The sequence below is a fragment of the Cnephaeus nilssonii genome (genome assembly GCF_951640355.1).
Source record: "Cnephaeus nilssonii genome assembly, chromosome: 14".
NCBI lineage: Eukaryota > Metazoa > Chordata > Mammalia > Chiroptera > Vespertilionidae > Cnephaeus > Cnephaeus nilssonii.
The window spans coordinates 55,404,723-55,420,097 of record NC_137085.1 but is presented as its reverse complement, the minus strand read 5'-3'; the positions used below and the strand labels follow the sequence as shown (position 1 = coordinate 55,420,097).

General features: G+C 38.7%; 1 protein-coding gene across 7 annotated transcripts in view; it reads left to right on the top strand.

Annotated features, from left to right (window-relative positions):
- The window catches only part of MPDZ (multiple PDZ domain crumbs cell polarity complex component), a 179,160-nt gene that overhangs the window by 55,454 nt on the left and 108,331 nt on the right, over nucleotides 1-15,375 (top strand). For all 7 annotated transcript variants that reach the window (XM_079790095.1, XM_079790093.1, XM_079790094.1 and 4 more), the window contains exons 4-8: nucleotides 9,990-10,199; nucleotides 10,599-10,738; nucleotides 11,388-11,601; nucleotides 12,360-12,488; nucleotides 14,057-14,266. In XM_079790095.1, the coding sequence (XP_079646221.1) occupies nucleotides 9,990-10,199; nucleotides 10,599-10,738; nucleotides 11,388-11,601; nucleotides 12,360-12,488; nucleotides 14,057-14,266 (903 nt within the window). The remainder of the gene's footprint in view (nucleotides 1-9,989; nucleotides 10,200-10,598; nucleotides 10,739-11,387; nucleotides 11,602-12,359; nucleotides 12,489-14,056; nucleotides 14,267-15,375) is intronic.

The window sequence follows — 15,375 nt, the reverse complement described above, 5'->3', positions numbered from 1 at the left end:
GGACCCCTCGAGCGATGTCCAACTGTCCATTTAGGCCCGATTCCAGTAGGATTGGGCCTAAACAGGCAGTTGGACATCCCTCTCACAATCCAGGACTGCTGGCTCCCAACTGCTCGCCTGCCTGCCTTCCTGATTGCCCCTAACCACTTCTGCCTGCCAGCCTGATCACCCCCTAACCACTCCCCTGCCAGCTGGATTGATGCCTAACTGCATTCCCTGCAGGCCTGGTCACCCCCAACTGCCCTCCCCTGCAGGCCTGGGTCCCCCCCAACTGCCCTTCCCTGCAGGCCCGGTCGCCCCCAACTTTCCTTCCCTGCAGGCTTGATCACCCCCAACTGCCCTCCCTTGCAGGCCTGGTCCTTCCCAAGTGCCCTTCCCTGCTGGCCATCTCGTGGCGGCCATCTTGTGTCCACATGGGGGCAGCCATCTTGTGTGTTGGAGTGACAGTCAATTTGAATATTACTCTTTTATTAGATAGGATGGCCTTAAACCAGTGATGGCGAACCTATGACACGCGTGTCAGCACTGACACGCGTAGCCATTTCTGATGACATGCGGTCGCATGCCGAGAATGAAACATTTGCTGCTCCTGAGGATGAAACATTTGCGACTAGAGTCTTGGAGTTAGTTTTTTCCTCAAAGTGACACACTACCTGAGTTATGCTCAGTTTTTTGGCGAAGTTTGACACACCAAGCTCAAAAGGTTGCCCATCACTGCCTTAAACTCTGCTTGTCTGATATTAGTTTAGCTTTACCAGACTTATTCTGGTTAATGTATGTATGGTATATCTTTTCTCTGTCTTTCTATTGTTCTCATCATCTTTTTTCTTTATTATTAACTTATATCTTTGGTAAGCAGCATGTATTTGGCTTTTATAGTATTCTATAATTTGACAGTTTGTCTTTTACTTTATAGTTAACCCCTTTACACTTAATATAATTATTGATAAATTTTTATTTTATTTGCCATTTTTTTGTTTTCTTTGTGTTTTATTCCTTCGGTTTTGTCTTCTTTTGTGTTACCTTTTTATTTCATCTTCTTTCTATATTGGTATGTTATTTTTCCTTAATTCTATTATTCTCTTAGTAGTTACTCTAAAGATTACAGTAAATATACTTGACCTATTTGAGTCAACTTTTAAAAAATATTTTTATTTTGCAATAATTCTATATTCACAGGAAGTTTTTAATATAGTATAGAGAGGTTCTGTATGTATGTCTCCACGTTTCTTCCAGTGGTTACATCTTAATAATTATAGTAAAGTATCAAAAGCAGGAAACTGATATTGGTATAATGTGCAGTAATGTTTTCCATTTGTGTCATTTTTATTACTTGCATAGGTTGGGTGGCCACCACCACAATCTAGGTATCAATCTATTCCGTCACCACAAAGATCTTCCTTATGCTACCCTGTGATAGTCATACCCAGCTCCCTCCCCACACCATCCCTATTCGTTGTAGAGCGTTTCTGTCCCTGTAATTTAATAATTTCAAGAATGTTATACAAATATTAAAGGCCCAATGCACGAAATTCGTGGAAGAGTACGCCTTCCATCCCCTGGCTGCTTGCACTGGCTTCCTTCTGGCACCGGGACCTGGGCTTCCCTCCGGCCGCAGTCAGGCACCCAGGACCGGGACCCAGGCTTCCCTCACAGCCCTGGCTTTTTCTGGAAGGTCGCCCGGAAGCCCATCTGCTCTAATTAGCATATTATGCTTTTATTATTATAGATAATCATAATGTATATGACCTTTTGAGATTACCCAAGTTGTTGTGTATATTAATAGTTTTTCTTTTTATTGCTGAGTATAATTCCATATTATTCAATAGTTTGGATGTACCTATGGAGGGACATTTTGTTTGTTTCCACTTTTTTACTATTATAGATAAAGCCTGTTTTTTCATGGACATAATTTTTTAATCTCTCTACAGTAAATGTCCAGGAGTATAATTACTATGCTACATGGTAAATGCATGTTTAGTACTTTTTTTAGAAACTGACAAACTGTTTTTCAGAGGGGCTCTAACATTTTACCTTTCTACCAGCAACATCTGAGCAATCCATTTTCTCCACATCCTCTTCAGCATTTGGTGTTGCCACTGTTTTTTATTTAATCATTTTGATAGGTATATAGAGATACTAGAGGCCCAGTACACAAATTTGTGCACAGGTGTGGGTCCCTCAGCCTGTCCGGCAATCAGGGCCGATCTGGGGGGCCAGCCAGCCGGGCGGAGGGACTGCGGGAGGTTGGCCAATAGCGGGGAGGGGCCACGGGAGGTTGGCTGGCCGAGGGATGTTGGCTGTGGGAGCGCACTGAACACCAGGGAGCAGCTCCTGCATTGAGCGTCTGCCCCCTGGTGGTCAGTGCACGTCAAAGCAACCAGTTGACAGGTCGACCTGTCTGGTTGTTTGGTGGCTTAGGCTTATATATATATAGATTCTTTATACTCTCATTTGCATTTATCTAACGCGTAATGATGCTGAACATTTTTTATATTCTTATTTGAAATCCATTTTTCCACATTGCTGAAAAGTTTTTATTGATTTTCTAATTGGAAATATGTACTTAACTATTAGGTTTTGAGTTTTCTTTATATAGGCCAGATATGAGTCGTTTGTCAGATACCTGTGCCCTTAATTTGTTTATTTTTTACTTTAATTAATACTTTCACTACTTCCTGGAAATTGCAATGAACTTAATGCACTTAAGCCCCATTGACACTACTCCTGTGTTTTGTGTGATTATCCTGCAGTACTTTAAGTCTACATATATTTAAACCTCAGCCCTAGCCAGTTTGGCTCAGTGGATAGAGCATTGGCCTGCAGACTGAAGGGTTTCAGGTTTGATTCTGCCCAAGGGTACATGCCTGGGTTGCAAGCTAGATCCCCAGTAGCGGGAGTGCAGGAGGCAGCCGATCAATGATTCTCTCTTAGCATTGATGCTTCTCTCTCTCTCTCCCTTTTCTTTCCTCTCTGAAATCAATAAAAAAATATATTTAAAAAATCTCAATAAGTTTAGATTGTTTATTGTTTTGAGCAATTTCTATTGATTTAGTCCCATTTTTAAATTCTTCTTTGTGCTCTTCAGTCTTTTCTGCATTAGAGAAATTGCACCAGGGATCATTTTCTTCCTGCCTAATCTTTTTTGTTGTTGTTTGTTTTTGATTTTGTACAAATATGAGACAACACAATACTTTGTTTGTGAGGTGTGGGGGGAGGAGGTGTTTTGAAAGCGCTAGGACAGTTGTCAAGTATTTTTGTTCTTATCCTTAATTGTTAAATTCTATTATCTTCTTCCATAGATTCACTTAACACATTGGGCACCAGTAGTTTTATTGCTAACTTTACCCAGTGGCAGATAAGTTTCTATTGAACCAGTACAAAAAACGTTTTACAAAGTATCATACTTTAAAGAGATATTAGCTTGTAAGAACATGTAATAAATAACTTCAAAATGCAGTGGGTATTTAATTTTAAGGCGTGCCTTTAACATTTTTGTAAAACACTGTGTAATATGAATACAAGAGAATGCTTGTGATCCGCCCGCAATGTGTTAAGTCAGTTGTCACTTTTACTTTTCTTGGAAGATAAAATGCTTTTTGCTGTGGTGGCTCTTAAGATTTTTCCTCTGTTTCGGCTTTCAGCTGTTTTGCTGTGATAGCTGTGTTAGCTTTTAAGATCATCTCTGCCTTGTGAGATCTCTTCATGCTCTTGTGTGATCTCTTCTCTGGAGTGTGGGCTGGGCTTATTGAGTTGCTTTTAATGCATAGAATATAGCAGGAGTGATGTATTCTTTTTTATATATTTAAAGCTTTTTAACATTTTTTTAAATCCTTACCTGAGGTTATGTTTAAGGAGAGAAAGGAAGAGAAAGAGACACCTCCATGTGAGAGAGAAACATCAATTCGTTACTTTCACCATTTGCGTGTCCCGACCAGGGATTGATCCTGCAAATTTTGATGTACAGGATGATGCTCTAACTAACAGAGCGACCTGGCCAGGGCTAAAACTAATTTTTAAAAAGAGAATTCTTTATATAAATCTTTTAATTGCTCATAGTGGAAGGGTTACTCTGGTAGAGCTATTCCCACAGGGTGAGCTTAAATGTATATAGAACTAAAGGTGATTTTTGTTTTCTTGGGATGCTACTAGAGCAGAAGGAAGTCTCTTAGCACACATGCTCCAAATAAGTGACAACGTGGGTGAAAGGATACGGTCCATTTCTTCTGTATGACATACTGACTTTTGTCCAGAGCATTGAACACTTGTTTATTCAGGTATTTTCTTGTTTGTGCTTCTGCAGCACTTATCAAGTAAGTGTATATTTATCAGAAACTATACCTTTTTATGTTAGTTATAAATATTTTTACAATCCTGTGGCTTTATTATCTATACTGGTGGCCCAGTGCATGAATTCGTGCACCTTGAAAGGAACTGTGGGCCACAGGGCTGTGGTGGGCACAGGGGCGGGTCTCAGCCCATCCTCCACGCCCTCCCCCCCGGCCCCTCCTGCCACGGCCCTCGGTCCCCTGTCTGCCAGCAGCCCCACTCCCGCTGCGGCCACCGCTCCCATGTGCTGACAGGCGCTGGCCCCGCTCGCACCCACAGATGGCACCGAGCGATTGGGACTGGCACCGGGCATTGGCAGTGGGTGTGAGCAGTGGCTCAGGTGCCGGCTCCAGGTGCAAGTGGAGCTGGCGCCGGCAGTGGATGCAAGCGGGGCTGGCGCTGGCAGCAGGTGTGAGCACTGGGTGGGACTGTGGCATGCGGGAGCAAAGAATTTTCAGTAACCACCAGAGGCTCGCCTGATGACAGCGGCTGGTGCCCCGCCTTGGTCTGGTGCCCCCACTCACCTGCTCCACCATTCTGTCGCTACCGACGCCCATCGTGTTCCACCCTCTGCTGCCTGCTGCCAATGCCTGCCATGTTCCATGAGTGCCCCTGGTGGTCAGCACACGTCATAGCAACTATTTGTTCAGTTGTTCTGATGTTCAATCAATTTGCATATTAGCCTTTTATTATATAGGATATATAAAAGCCTAAGCAACCGTTAGGACGGAACGACCAGTCGACCAGTCACTATGATGTGCTCTGACCACCAGGGGCAGATGCTCAATGCAGGAGCTTCCCCCTGATGGTCAGTGCACTCCCACAGCCAACCTCCCGCAGCCGGCCAACTTCCCGTGGTCCCTCCCTGATTGACCTGATCACAACCACCTGTGGCCCCTCCCCCCAGCCAGCCAACCTCCCTCAGCCCCTCCCCCTGACTGGCTGGCACCAATCGCCCCAATCAGAACCTCCTGTGGCCTCCCATCCCTTGTCAGCCCCGATTGGCTATGATCTGGACTAGATGAGACCAGCCCAATCGGCCCAGATCACCGGCCAGGCCGAGGGATCCCACCCGTGCATGGATTTGTGCACCAGGGCTCTAGTCTATATACCGAAAGCCTAAGCGACCGTTATGGAAGAACAACCAGAACGACTGGTTGCTATGATGCGCACTGATCACCAGGGGCAGATGCTTAATGCAGGAGCTGCCCCCTGGTGGTCAGTGAGCTCCCACAAGGGAAGTGCCGCTTAGCCAGAAGCCGGGTTCACTGCTGGCGAGCACAGAGGCAGTGGCTGGAGCCTCTCCCGCCTCTGTGGCAGTGCTAAGGAAGGAGCAGCAAGCCGAGTGGTAAGGAGCAGCACGCAGGCGAGTGGTAAGGAGTGAGAGGTCCCAGACTGCAAGAAGGGTGTCCGACTGCCGGCTTCTGGACATCCCCCGAAGGGTCCCGGCCTGCGAGAGGGTGCAGGCCAGGCTGAGGTACACGCACCTCTAGTACATGAATTTCATGCACCAGGCCTCTAGTATAATATATAAACTTATGAGAAAAGTTTATGAAAATTTATTTAAATTGTTTTGAAAAACTACATAGATTAATGGATAAAACTATTCCTGGTGAATTGGTTGTATTTGACTAAACTATAAAACATTGAGTAAAAGAGCTCATAAAAATTTAAGTTTCTTTAATGAAATTGTTTCCCAAGTGTTCAAATTCTTGCTCTGTGTTTAGAGGCTGAATTTGAAAATAATGCCTTATTATATGAATTTGATTTATGCAAGAAAGAAGGTGGAGCCCTCCCTTTATTAAGATATTTGTGAATGAATATACATATGTTTTAAGTTAAAATAAAGTGTTAAGTTATATATTTCTCCTTTGTTATTATTTCTGCTTTATCTCACCTTTTAGAATAACAACCAAGTACTGGTTTTAACTGCATCTTACAAGAGGGCTTCTCCTAGACTTCTAAATACTGAGAAGGTATTTCATTTAGGAAGAATTTGACAACTTTTTAATCAAATACTTTACATAATCTTTATTTGAATTATGTTTTAGTTATTTGAACTAATTAAAACCCATTAATTAATTTATATATTTATTTACTAAGAACATAAAAGGCCTTTTTAGATTGAAATATTCAGCCAGACGTTAAATATTGAACACATAGTTATTTGGTAACTATTGCTCATTTACTAGCAACTTCCATAAATTATACAGATTGTTTATCTATATGTAAAAACCACCATAGTTGTGTTTCCTTCTGTTTATTTAATATTCTAAAAAGCAAGATGTGAGTCAGGTTATTTTTATTAAACATTTCTACTGTCTGCTATGAACAAGCTTACCAAGGAAAATAAAGTTCATTCTCGTTTCTCAAGGAGAGTAGTTCAGAAAGCTGTTTTAATAGAGTCATAGCAAAATCTGAAGGGGACTTTGTGCTTTTTTTATGGACATAAACTTGAAAATTTAAAAACAAGCCTTTTGTATGATAACATAATTAAATTATAGTTTTTACATGTGTGATCCCTTTAATTTTTGCTTTTTTTTTTTTTATTCACAAGATTTATTATTTATTTTGTGTTAATCCTCACCCGAGGAAATTTTTCCATTGATTTTTCAAATTAACTCTTTATTATATTACATATGTCTCCTGCCCCCCAATTGAGCCCTTCTAGCCTACCCCTACTCCCCACCGCACCCTAATAGGGCCTTCACCCTATTATCTGTGTCCATGGGTTATGCATATATGCATACAAGGTATTTGGTAGATCTCTTCCCACCCACCCACCCACCTCTGCCTTCTCTCTGAGATTCCACAGTGTGTTCCATGCTTCTGTGTCTCTGGAACTGTTTTGTTCATCAGTTTATTTTGTTCATTAGATTCCATGAACATATGAGTGAGATCCTGTGATACTTGTCTTTCTCTGACTGGTTTATTTCACTTAGTGTAATACTCCATTTATGTGAACCTCAAGGGCCAGGAGGAGACAGGAGGAGTCATTGACATTGGCTAAACCGCTCTCATATTTGGAGAAAACACTGATATTTAACACTTTTATACATTTTTATATAATAATATACTTGCTCTGGTCCTATAGTTTTACCCTTGGGATGCCCTCCCATTTTATCTTACATGTATCAGAGCTTATACCTCATCAGTTAACTTCATATGGATACACTCTGTTCTTGGAATGTGATTTTTCATCTGGCTTACCATAGTAGAAATCCAAATATTTTTCCTATGAAATACCCCATAGGCCCTAGGTCCGTGTGTGTGGGATCTTCAGAATGTCAAAAACTTCATTATGCCATCTGCTTCAACCTGAGCAGTGTATCTTCTGCTGGCAGGCTTTATTGAAGTGCTGTGGCTCAGGATAAAAAAATAAGCAGGTTTGGCATAAGAAGCTTGCTTTTGAAAAAATAATAATTGATCATGTGCCTGCTCTAGATTTAAAATACCCATTTGAAAGGATTCCCTGAAGCCTCTTCTAAGCATATTGATCTCTTTTTCATCTGTGGTTGAAGATAGCAATTATTATGGTTGAATAATTGGTAACTTTGGTAAGTTGTTGAGTTTTCTGTTTTATTTTTAAGGATATGTAACTCTTAGGCACAGATTGGTGATACATTGTGAAATATTTTGATTACTTCTGTTAATGGAAGCTCTTTACCTAATATTTTATTTGCAGAAATGATATCTTAAATGACTTTTTTCTATATATAATACAAAGATGATAAGAATGCCATGATGAAAAAAAAAAGCTAGCTAACTTATACTGTGTCTGCTATATACTGTGTGTGACTTTGCTAATTATGTCACCTGTAAAATGAAAATAAAGTTATTTGGAAGCTTGTTGGGGAGATGATATCCGAGTAGGTCCTTACAAAATGAATAGACATTTATTCTGCAAATGTTTGTTGAATGTCAACTCTGTGCTAGGCACTCTTCTAGATAATGAGGATGTAATTCAGAATAAAGTAGTCAGATTCCTCCACTGGAGAATTCCGCAGTCTAGTCTGTCTTGACAGATCGGGATGAAAGCTCCATGGCCACAGGGTGCATGCTGGGTGGCAATAAGCACCATGAAGGAAAATGGGGCCGGGCAAGCTCCTGGAGTGCAGCGGTGCGATGCTTTCTTCAATGGGGGTGTCAGGGAGGACTTCCGTGGGGTGGCATTGAGCACACTTGAATGGAAGAAGTAAGCGTGTAGATACTTGGCGGAAGGATGTACCTGACTGGTAAAGGGGACAACTTGGCAGTTTGAGGAAAGGTGAAGTGGTCAGTATAGCTGGAGCTGTGGGGACACAGTGCAAAGGGATGAGTTCAGAGGGTGGTCCCGAAACACAATTGGTATCGCCTTGCTGATAAATAGTTATAGGTATAAAGTTAGATTCCGACACCCTATAGAAGGATTGGCTGTTTGCACTCTTCTGTCAGTTATTTAGCTTTAACTTGGGGCTCCATATAACAGGCACACAAAAGTAAGTATAGAACACTTTTCCAAAATGGAATTATTTTTTGTTGTTGTTTACTTTATATCATTGTATCTGGAATTTGCCAGTTTGTGAAGTTTGAAGGTACAGTCCTCCAGATTGGCAACGCTGTCCAAGACTTTTGAGAGCAACAGCAAAGGAGTTAAACTCCAAATACAGAGTTAGAGGGAAGAATCTCCACAAGACAGAACCAATTGCAAGTTTAGGAGGTTTGTTCCCAAAACCACCCTCCAACATTTAACTAGAAGGACCAAAGAACTTACTGAGCTATTAAATTCATGGGTGTGGTCTATTTTACGGAAAGGATACAGGTCAGATATTAGCTAAAGGAAGAGACACATAGCTCAGTCTGGTAGGATTTCAAATCAAAGCTTTTATTTTTCTTAGGAAGTATCTTCCCCCATATCTATGCATGGCAGTATGCATGGAGTATTGCCAACCAGCAAGCTCACCTGAGCTCTGTGTTCAGAGTTTTTATTTGAACATTATTTCATAAGTATGATTCATTGATTGATTGCCCAGGTGGCTGAACTTAGTCTCAGAGTTGGACCTCATATCTTGTGACCTTGAGGCCTACCATGAAAAACAAAGACACTCCTGTCGTCTGGGAAATCCCAAGGGTTTAGGATTTACTTCCCAGGAGCCACAGACAAAAGGCAGACTGCTCTTGGGGAAGACCAAATTCTTGCTAGATACATTGTTATAAAAATTCACACAATATGGAAAGGAAATGGCCCCCTGGAGTCCCATCTCTCTGGAATAACTAGTGTTAGTATTGCTTGTTTGTTTTATATTGTTCCAATGTTTAATAAAGTTCACTGAATTATACATATTGTTCTACAACTAGCTTTTTTTTACTTTAAAGTGTATACTGGTGTGTATGTTTTTGCATGTATTTTAACGAGTAACCTGAAGTTGAACACTGGATATAATTAGTTTAAAAATATTTTGTTATCTAATAAATAGTGATGCATTGCACATCTACACAGTTCCTTGCATGTTATTCTAATTTTTCTCATCAAAATAAATTTCTGAAATAGAATTGCTTAATTAAAAGGCATGGCCAGTTTGAAATTTGGTATGTACTTCATTATTACCCCTCTTGGGATGTTTTCTATTTAATAGTTTATGGAATGTTAAAATTGTTAATGATTTTCATATTACTCTTAGGTAAACATTGCAACTTCAGCAATTTCAAATGTTGAATGTACCCATATTCCACATCTCAGCCCGGCTGTAATTACTACTCTGCAAAATGAATCATTTTTATCGTCTCAAAACAATGGGAATCTGGAAATACTTACAGCTTCAGGTACTCCAACCATCAATGGGAAAACTACTTGTGATGAATTTGATCAACTGATCAAAAATATGGCCCAGGCAAGATCATTTTTATCTTATATAACATGTTAAATATACATTAAATATATGTATTAAATGTAGTGTTAAATATGTTATTTATTAAGACATTTATAAAATCTGAAAAAAAATTGGAATGAAAATGAAGTAGATTTTGTGTGTTTGGATGGCTCAGAGATTTTTTCTATTCCATTTCTTTAAATTATCACATTTTCAACTGAGTATTATATTTTATGTTCTAGAAATATTCTGCAGGATAAATAAAATGTCTCATTCTAGGTGATGAGGGAATCAAGGTTATTTTAGGGAAAAAAATTAATTTGTTGTGTGTTTTTTTAAACCAAGTAATGCCACTAATAAGATGACTATAAGTGCAAGGATTAACTTTTAGTTTTATTTCTTGTTTTGCTTCCTGGACAGGGTCGCCATGTAGAAGTTTTTGAGCTCCTCAAACCTCCCTGTGGGGGCCTCGGGTTCAGTGTTGTGGGACTGAGGAGTGACCACCGGGGAGAGCTGGGAATATTTGTGCAAGAGATCCAAGAGGGCAGTGTGGCTCACAGGTGAGACTGGCGGGCTGCTGGTCTGGGTTTGATACCACATTCGGGAGGTGTTGATCACCCTGGGGAATATAGAGAAGCAAAATGAATGAAAACAAACAAGAATCCAAAAATAATGATATTAACCAGTTTTTTTAGACATCATTGGCATTGCTATGATAAAAAGTAAGTCCTTTTGAAAGAAGAGTAGCTATTCAATGTAGTCATGACTTAATCACTTTTTAATAAGGAAAGAAAAATTTGATGAGGATATGTTCTCAATGTTAATAAATGGACTCTTCTGATTAGATTTTAAAATTACTTTTTAGAAAACTAGACATGTAACCCATGATAATTTAAAAGAAATTTTATTAATATACTCAAAGCAACAAGTAAATATATGCCTCCTTGCTTTTATTTGTAGAAGATAGGAACATCCAAGATATAATGCAAAGGTTGGGTAGCTGAAAGAAGAGGGCTCTAAAATGGGGGGAGTTCATTAGATCCAATGGAGCCAGAGTATATGCTTTTAAAAGTGGAAGTCCTAGAAAAAGCTACTTAATTGTGGACATTAGAACATAGAATTAAAATAATCTGATACTATATGCCAGGAAAGCTGTCATTGTCTTGGGAGCCATCAGATATCTTTTACCTCCTTTCTCATTCTTGATAGAGATGGAAGATTGAAGGAAACTGATCAAATCCTTGCTATCAATGGACAGGCACTTGATCAGACGATCACACATCAGCAGGCCATCAGCATCCTGCAGAAAGCCAAAGATACTGTGCAGCTCATTATTGCCAGAGGCTCGTTGCCTCAGATTATCAGTCCTATAGTTTCCCGCTCCCCATCCGCGGCCAGCACAATTTCTGCTCACTCTAATCCGGTGCGTATGTAAGATTTTCACAAGGAATAGAACCCATTTTTCTACTTCTTTTTTTATTTTTTTACAGGTTTCTAGATGACTATTTTACATTTTCCTTAGGTTCTTGATATTTCTTGAGTTTTTGCCTTTTTATTATTTTATCTCTCCCTCGCCCGGAATAGTTATTATTTAATTTTGATAAGTTTCTGGCTTCTAAAACAATTTTTACCATCTTTTGTATAGTTTCTTTTTTATTTGGTAACATCTCTCAAATGAAAAAAAAATTAGACCTTTTACAAAATTGACTCTATCTGCCGACAGATATTATCTTGAGTTTGCTTTGTAATTTGCCAATTATACTCTGTATTATTGTTACAGTTAGCTGTCTATGATGACTTTAAGAAGTAATCTAATTTGGAATCTTGCAAGGCAGGATTATGCAGAAAACATTTTTAATACGTAAAAGTTTTTTTTCTTGATCTTTCCTTTTTTAAAGAAAAAGTTCTACAAAGGATCTCCCAAACCAGTGCCTATCTTTACCTGGTTAAATGTGGTCACTATGACGATGAATTGATAATTTCAAGATTGATTATGCAGTAACAAACTTTTGAAAGGGAAGTGTAACTAAACAAAAGAGACATGTCTTATGACTCATTTTTATGTTTGAACTCAATTATTTAATACTACTCATAAAATAATTTTCACAAAAATCTCAACTGTAATGAAAATTTTAGTTTTTCCTAAATATGTGCAGATTCTTATAGGAGCTTTGTTTTCAGGTTCACTGGCAGCATGTGGAAACTATTGAATTGGTGAATGATGGATCTGGTCTGGGATTTGGCATTGTCGGAGGAAAAGCAACTGGCGTAATAGTAAAGACCATTCTGCCTGGAGGAGTGGCTGATCAAGTAAGCTACTCCCAACAGGTGTTCATGCTGTTTTATTAAATAAAATGGCTTCATCTTTTACATTATCTGCCAGAAATAAGAAGCTGTGGCCTTAGGTAATATCAAAGAATCGAGTTAGACTCTTCTGTTTTGCTGGGCTGTCCCTAAATTGTTTTTTTAGACTTGGGGAGAAATACCATTGAAAGGGGAAGATTGATCTTAAGTTAAAGGAATAGACCCCCAGACTATAAAGCCCAAGTTATGGTTTTGATCATTGTAGAGGTAGCAGTTCTTTATTTTATGATCGTAAATCAAATTTATAAACCTAGTCAACTGTTTTATGGCCACAAGATATTATTGAAAAAAGAATAGTTTGCTGTAGTAGGAAAAAACACAAGATTCATCTTGTCCTTTTAGTGCTGCGTCACTGGTGTCGTCTTTGTCCATGAGACCCGGTCTATTTTTGTCGCTGAGAGTTGTACATCAAAGAATTGCCATTTATGCTGGAAGTGCCATGTTGCATTATATGTGACAAAATTTTAGTTGCTTATTATAATTTATATTTTACTTAGACAAGTTCAGCTAATGTAAGTATTATTTGTGCTTTGATTATAACATTTCATAATGATGTTTGCTTTTACAGGTATATTTGAACTTAGGAGTCATGTTCATCAAATATTTGTCATATTCATACGTGAAAGTCAGGTTTATTGGCAGAGATACTGACAGTAACACAATAGTTTGACATTTTAAAAAAATATTAGCCAATATCTAGCAGTATCTGGTGAAATCCCCTTCATTGACAGACTTGTAATAAATAAGTTTTATCTTCAGTATAGAGCCACACTGTTCAATACTGTGGGTAATTGCCACATGTCACTTTTTAAATTCAAATTTAAATTAATTAAAATAAATAAAGTTACAAGTTTAGTTCCTCAGTTGGTCTGGCTACATTTCATGTGCTCTATAGATGCATGTTGCTTGTAGCTGCCGTATTGGACAATACAGAACATTTTCATCCTTGCACACAATCGTAGTAGCCACTGTAGAGAGGCTTATAAGACTGCTTGCCACTCCCCATCTATATGAATTTTTACCTCACCATGATATCATCTGAAGATGAATTCTTTAGAGATATTTATAATTTAAATGGCAAGGCAGAAAATTGTGGTGTTAATTCATTGCTTTCTTGTGGTTGATACTGTATTTTGTGTAATATATATTTGTATAGTGACTTATACTATATCTTTGTTTAATGGCATTTTCTTCCTCTGTCCCTCAAAAAATTCACAAAAAGGCTTAATATTTTCTTGTATCTAGTAGGTAGAAATCAAATTGAAAAGCTTATATCGACTATCAATTTAAGGAATATTTGTGAATTTTAGTTACTTATATCACATTGAGTGATATTAGGCTGCTTCAAAAATGTAGTTAAAAAAACACAACAGTTAAAACCACAGCCACATGTCTAGTGTCCTATGATTGATATTTCATATCACTGATTTTTTTTATTCCCTTTCCCTCATTTAGGACTTCTCTGAGGAAGGTAATAAAAACAAAGCCTGATAAACCAATCTCTCTTTATTCAGCATGGGCGATTGTGCAGTGGAGACCACATTCTAAAGATCGGAGACACAGATCTGGCAGGGATGAGCAGTGAGCAAGTAGCACAAGTCCTCAGGCAGTGTGGAAACAGAGTCAAACTGGTGATTGCAAGAGGTGCCCTAGAAGAACCGGCAGCACCCACCTCTCTGGGCATCACTGTGTCCTCATCGCCATCCTCTACACCAGAGATGCGGGTAAGTAGGTGAAAGTTAATGGGTAGGTCATAGACAATAGCACCTAAATGATAGGATGTTTGTTTTGAAACCAGATTTATTAATGTTCGTATATTAGTGATAGATGCACAACCGATTGACACAGACACTAGTGTGGTGAAGGCCTCAGGGTGGGGCGGCGGGTGTGGGCTAAAAGGGGTCAGTGGGGAGACAGAGGGGGACATTTTTATTTTTATTTTATTTATTTTTATTTTATTTATTTATTTTTTAAAATATATTTTATTGCTTTTTTTCCAGAGAGGAAGGGAGATGGATAGAGAGTTAGAAACATCGATGAGAGAGAAACATCAATCAGCTGCCTCCTGCACACCTCCTACTGGGGATGTGCCCGCAACCAAGGTACACGCCCTTGACCGGAATCGAACCCGGGACCTTTCAGTCCATAGGCCGATGCTCTATCCACTGAGCCAAACCAGTTAGGGCAGAGGGGGACATTTTTAATACTTTGAACAGTAAAGATACATTTTTTTTAAATGAAACAAAATTCAAATAGATGTTTTGGCACAATATGTTATTAATTAGGAATAATATGTAAAGATGAAAAATCGATTGCTTAAAAAATTCTAGATGACTGTTTTGCATTTTTCTCTAAGCAGTACATTTATGAGGATAATGTTATGTAGTACAGAAAAGTTTTAAGGAATTATTTGCTAATACCTAAAATGTTGGATACTTTCTCTTACATTGAAGGCCCTCAATAGGGTGTGGTAAATAAAGCTTACTAAAACCTTTTAATATTGTTTTATTGTATATCATACAACTGTTATCAGATTTATAATGAGAAGTCATTATCCTTCACCCAGTTATTATAAATTTTTAAATAAAAGTTATGTTTTTGAGATTGTAACAAAAGCTTTACCCATATGCATAGCCTCCCATCTATGTTTGTAACGATATAACAAGAACTAGAAAATTTCAGAATTATTCAAATGTGGTGGTTATCACAAATATTTCAGATCACAATATGACTGTAGTGCATAAAAAAATCAACAAAACCATTTTATCTAGAAATCATATATTTAAGGAGAGAATTACACTCAATTTTTAGATTAGCTTTATAGCAAATGTAA